This window comes from Sturnus vulgaris, chromosome 14 (genome assembly GCF_052056855.1).
Source record: "Sturnus vulgaris isolate bStuVul1 chromosome 14, bStuVul1.hap1, whole genome shotgun sequence".
NCBI lineage: Eukaryota > Metazoa > Chordata > Aves > Passeriformes > Sturnidae > Sturnus > Sturnus vulgaris.
In genome coordinates this window covers 17,573,644-17,579,702 of record NC_142256.1, presented here as the reverse complement: position 1 = coordinate 17,579,702, position 6,059 = coordinate 17,573,644, and the positions used below count along the sequence as shown (strand labels likewise).

Sequence of the window (6,059 nt, the reverse complement as noted above, 5' to 3'; positions counted from 1 at the left end):
GAGTAAGGAAGGGATGCTGAGCAACCTGACAAAGGAAAAGTGAGATGCAGCCAGCCTGGTCTGAAGTGCACATGGCAGACTGCCTTGAGCTGAACATGCCTACAAGCATAATTCAGCAGCTCACTGAACACATCCTAAGGCGCTTGGATTTTCTTTAACATCGAGTACAGCTACTAGGTTTCAGCACCTCAACACAATTTCAATCCATGTAACAGGAGCATCCTGCACATAACTAGCACTCCTTACTCCAATTACTATGAGCAAACACTGCTCCTTTTTGGCCTCCCAAAAGAAGGATGTTTCGAGGCTGTGGGACAGAGCAAATTCAGCATCTGATTCCATGAGAGCTGGTAATATTTTGTGTCAGTCAGGATCATAAAAAATAGAGTTTTATTTACATTTATATTTTCATATTCAAATTCAATATAAATTATGAAATATTTACAACCATTTCATATGTACTATAGCTAAGAAAATGCATTGCTTTTCCCCCAAATTCTTAAGTTATTTATTGGAGCCTCTAAGACAAAATCCTACTGAACAATAGAAATCAGTCAAAGATGCAGAGGTAAAAAAATAAAGTGCATTTATAAGTTGTCCATAGCTACCTCCACTGGACAAGGCCAAGTCACTTACTACTGAGGCACCCAGTGTTCCACTTGAACCCATCTCAACTCCACAGAGGACAGACAGCTTCTCCAACCCTCTGTTACAAGTCACAGGACATCAGCGCTCCCTGCAGCTTGTGCACTTGAGCAAGACAATGTACATCAGGAGTCCAGCACTTTTCAGAGGCTGGATCTTTTCTGAACAAAACACAGAAGATCCTTTTGTAAGAATTTATCTTTTCATCTTCAGCTGAGTCTTTCCTGAAGTCAGTTCCAGACTCCCACAAAGCCAGGACTCTGGCATATTGCTGATGCTAGAGATGGTTATAGCTCCTCAAATCACCGGAGGATCTTTCAGTCTAACAGACTAATGTTAAAAAGGTTTGAAAAGTTCCTGCAGTTGTTCCCTTCACAGTAAGTCAGATTTGGCTTTTCAGCTTGCAGCTTTTCTTCCCCTTTAGGAATGTGTGGTTGGTAGGTTAGAGTTGAGAGGTAGAGAATCAGTTGGTTACTAGAGAGCCAAAGACACTGTGGACAAAATCCAGTTTGAGAAGCATTAGTTTGCATTTTCTCCTATCAAATTAGAGTACTGAAACATTAAATACCATATTGCTTTAAACAAAACTGTCTCATAAATAAATATTAGAACAGATCAAAATAAATTTGTTTACAATGAAAATCCACTTGAGCGAAAATAATAAACAACCAAAAAACTCAACTCAAAATGGTTCCCAGTGGAGACAACTATGACATTAAAAAATCTCACCTAAACAACTCAAACACGGTAGAGAAGCTTTGCTGAAGGTGGAATTTTTGTTTAGTTAAAATCTGCTGGTTTTCTGTATATTTAAGACAGCTTTATCCAGAGAGTGTTAAGACTCCTATGGGAAATACAGTTTTAAGAAAGGCAAACCATACAGTTATGATTCGGACAAGTCTATTTATCTAACCATTGCCAATGCAGTATTTTCTCCAACAGTCTTGCAACTTTTGGTTTATGTGGAATGGCAGTAGGCAGCTCCTTGCAGAAGGCTTGCACCATGTCGCTGGGCATGTTCTTAGAACGTGACTTCACAAACAATCCTGCCTTTGCAAACTTGTGTTTCATCTCCCTCAAAACCTGGGTTGTCACCGTGTGAAAGGACAGCCATAGTGGAGGGCTGAGATTCTTCACTTACAGGACGTGTGTTGTCATCTGTCCAGAAGAAAACCAAGTCAAGACAAGTCAAAAAGTGCCACAGCCAAGCATTACCACCTTAAAGCAAACCACACAAACTTGATTTGCACAAGCTCAACTGCACTTTTCTTGCAGAAATGGAAATCCAAGGCCATGCTCCAACTACCTCTCTCCTGCTTGCCTTTGTTAGTTTGGGAGCCCATTCTTGCCACTGCCTGTCCTTTCTGGAGGTGTCTGCTCAGTTTAGTAGCGCTGAGCAAGCTGAATTTGTGTGCTTAAGCCATAGAAGGCTAAAAAATCCAACTAGGAGGATTTTAGCAGGTCTTGTGTCTTTAGGCTGCTGAATGCAGGCATCAAGAGCAACTCCTAGAGACCAGGCTCAGGATAAAGTGGGGGTGGGTCCATGCTGATTTGGAGAGGAAGGCCTTCCCTACAGACTAACCCTGTCTGGCTGACGTCCCTGTGTGTCCTTCCCACTCCAAGTGAGAATACACGAGAATGACCCATGTAATGTAAGGACTCAGCATGCCTTGAGTTACTTAGAGGGATGCAATTTCAACTTTTGATGTTTAGCTCATAGAAGTGTCCTTTTCTCTACTCGGGTGCTTCAACAGGGCACTCCCAAACACACGCCACTTGCTGTAGCAACATGTCCTGCAAGAGACAGGCAGGAAATCCTAAATTTTCCTATCAGCTAAGCTTCCCATGGGAAATAGAGCATCCCTTTTCAAAGGCCATGCCACAATTCAGAGGATAGTTACTTTCATTTGTTTACCTGCAACCTTTTCATTTTTAAAGCCAATAGCAACACTGCTTACATGTTGGTAAAACTGAGCACTAAAAAGACATTTGCAATTTGTTTGCTCTTGTTCAAAAAGACAAAGTATTTGGAATATCTGATATTCTTTACAAATTAATACTCTCTAAAGTGTTCAAGGATGAGTCAGCCTTGGCAAATCTGAAATTCAATTAAAGTATCTGTCTTCTCTATCTTACACCATCTAAGCTAGAACAAGACTGACTCCGCAAATGTTTTCTGTAAGTAACTACTTAAAGCAGATCTAGTAGCAAAGCAACACTCACTCATCCAAATGAAATCTCCAAAGAGACAAAGGGATAAGAGACATCTTTGGAAAAGTCTCTTTGCTCTTGAAGTATGCCTCTAACTTTGAACTATTCCTTCATAGACTTTGGCTTTTAATTCACATTAAGGTTGTGTTTCATTTGAAAACAAAGACCAAGTGTCAGAGCTAAGGGCTAAAACAAAAGTTAAGATTAAAATAACCCTGAAAAATTCAAGCCCTGTGAGATGCTATGAAGGCAACTCCCCCTAATTCACAGCCTAAGAAGCCAAGTGCAAATGATCTAGCAAGGCAGATGAAAGAGTCGAAGTACTTTCTGATGATGCATGTGCCTCCGGAGCAGATTCATCTGGTCCCTGTACAGAATCATATCCAGATGATGCTGTTTCACTAAGATTGTCCTCTTCATTAACTATAGTGACAGTAGATAGAGGTCTTTGGCCACTGGATCCTGGGGCTTGCACAGGCTCAGACCGTGGTTCTACATCCATCTTTGTGAAAAAAAGAGAAAATGGTTAAATTACAACTTGGCAGGAGGGTGCATCTTTCTGGGAGAACAATGCCTGCAAGGACTGAGTCTGGAGAACTTTTATGCAGGGGGAAAAACATGAAATGGAATAGAGGTTCTGCTGTTAACCTCCAGTATCAGAGGTGAAAACCAGTTACTGCCTAATTGAGTGGGAAGTTCAGGCACAGCTTCTGCATTGTTTTCCCAGTATCAGGAAGAGAGTCTTCCTTCCACTCAGTGCAGATCTGCCTCCCCCAGGCAAACTCTGACTTACATTTTAGCTGGTCCAGGCAGCATCAGGCACTGGCAACAGCATCTTCCTCTGGCACTTGCAACAATGAGCAATTACAGAACACATCAGAATGCATCCTAAGAAATCAGGCAGTTTCAGGAACATCATACATGCTAACACATTCATTTTTCAAGGGCTCCAGGTACTGAGCAACTGAAGAGAAGCTGGTTTCAGGCAGAGTATGAGGTGTCAAAGTCTGCCTGAAGATTTGAGAAACACCCTTAGCTGTAAGCACAAGAGTTAAGAGTAATTCTGTCATTCTGACTCAAGGCATGAGTCACCTTTGGCTGACATTCTGCCCAAGCCTTTAGGCAATACCAACTCATACCAGGTCAGCTGCAGGCTTCCCTAAAAGGGACACCACAATTATTCCTACAGCATCTGGCCACAGACATGGCAACAATACCTGTGCTTATCACCTGCACTCTAGAGACAGCATGAAAAAAGCTCAAGATGTGGTAACAACATCAGTGTACCTGCAGTGGCCACCACAACAACAGCCTCAACACTTACCTCAACACCCAACACTTTGAGGATGTCACATTTGCACAGAGGACATGTCCCATGCTCCAGAAGCCAGGGGTCAATACAGGTCTTGTGGAAGACATGGCTGGTGGAAGAAGGTAGCCAACAGGTTAGGTTTCATACCAGGAAGATTGCTCATGCGCCAGCTATGAAGAAGCCTTTTGTAACACCAAGAATTTATTCTTTCTAGAATGGATGACCTTATTTTGCCACAAGTTTCAGCTGAAAGCTGTGGATAGTTGATCTTCCAACCTGTTTGTGCTTATTTGTATCCCAATACAACTTGCTAGAATTAAGCATTATCATTTTTGCTACACCTGAACAGTCTAAAGCTATTTTTCCAAAACTGTGTACAATACATTCCCAGCTGATATTTAAATGATACAACTATTGACATCTCAGCTTTAGCTTTAAGGTTAACTTCTGTCATGCAGATGACTAAATAGCATTTGTTTATGTTGTAATTAGATAGGCAAATCATCTCACAGAGTTATGTCCTCAAGATAAATTGTACTCCTACCCATTTATGGTGTCTGTGCAATCATGTGTATTCCAAGTGGGTTATTTGGCAGGCTGTACACTCAAGAAAGTAGATATAGCTCAGCCATCACAGATGCAAATGTGTGCTTCTATTAAGACACTCAATTCCACAATGGGTTTAAATTAGGCCACAGATTTAGGGATGACTTGAAATCCTGTAATCTGCCTGTTCCCTCAGCCTGAATAGAAACAGCAAGGCAAACAAGCACTGCTCATTATTCATCAGCCCTATTACGAGGTAAGTGCAAAGATCACCACATCCAGTGTTCAGCAGCCCACTCTCCAGCAGGATCCAAGGATTCTCCAGATCAGCTCACATAATTGGCACTTCTTTCCAGCTGCACCAACATCATGTTTGGAATAAAACTTGAAACTTTCTTGACGCCTGACTATTATTTTAAGTCCTTGAACTTAATACTGGACTTGTGAACCTTTGCAACTATAATGCCTTTCGTTTGACTCCCTGGACAAGAATGTCCTCGGCAAATACCTACACCTGAGGGACTCAGATACCACCAATGTGATTCACAGGAACATTCCTTTGATTGGTTCTTTCATAGATACAGTTAAATGCTTTCAACAAATAGGGGCTTAGTGTTGAGATCAACCACCAAAATCAAGCATGTTCTTGCAGTAAATACCAGTTTATAATTCACATGAGGGAGAGTTTCATATGGTTGATATCACCACTCGTGAAGATTATCAAGTCCATGTAGTCTAGTCATTTTAAGCTAGTGTGCCTCTGAGAGCTACATTTGGGCCACAGAGGAACGAAAAATCACAAATGTACGTAAAAGCAGTCTCAGAGCAAATGCAGCAAATTCGTGTACAAAGAACACAATCAAAAGATGTTACTCTATTCTTACCCAAATAAGTTATGCTTTGTTTGCAGGTTCATACCAAGATTAGCAGCGTTTATAGGGAAATATGAGAAGTCAGGTCTCCTATCAAGCAAAGTGTCTGGAGCCTGTCTACAAGTTTCTGTACTCATGGCACTTAGCCCACTAACAAAACTACCCACGAGTATAAACATGACAACTGGATAATCATTAACATACATGCCTGAAGGGTTATTCAGTTTAGGAGGTTTTTTTAAGTATTAGGCATTAGATCAAGGGAGTTGGTTGATAACACCTTAGCAGACCAACTTTGTATAACCAAAACAGCTTAGAGGTCCTACTGCTTGGGAGGAGAGAAAGCCTTTGGAAAACTGTAGCCTGATGCACAGGTAACTCCAGCTGAGACGTGCTAGTGTTTGACAGCACTGCTTAGCACACAACAGCAGATACCCTTTTTCTATTCTTCAGAACTTCATTTTCCTACATCA

The 6,059-nt window shown here is 41.4% G+C and overlaps 1 protein-coding gene across 3 annotated transcripts in view; it reads right to left on the bottom strand.

The window, feature by feature from the left end:
• Window positions 1–373: 373 nt before the first annotated feature.
• Window positions 374–6,059, bottom strand: part of RNF128 (ring finger protein 128) — a 30,582-nt gene continuing 24,896 nt past the window's right edge. For 2 of the 3 annotated variants that reach the window (XM_014881559.2, XM_088173437.1), the window contains exons 5-7: window positions 4,181–4,277; window positions 3,181–3,358; window positions 374–1,803 (exon numbers count right to left, since the gene is read on the bottom strand). In XM_014881559.2, the coding sequence (XP_014737045.1) occupies window positions 1,667–1,803; window positions 3,181–3,358; window positions 4,181–4,277 (412 nt within the window). In that variant the 3' untranslated portion in view covers window positions 374–1,666. The remainder of the gene's footprint in view (window positions 1,804–3,180; window positions 3,359–4,180; window positions 4,278–6,059) is intronic. The other variant, XR_015806902.1, reaches the window with a different exon arrangement.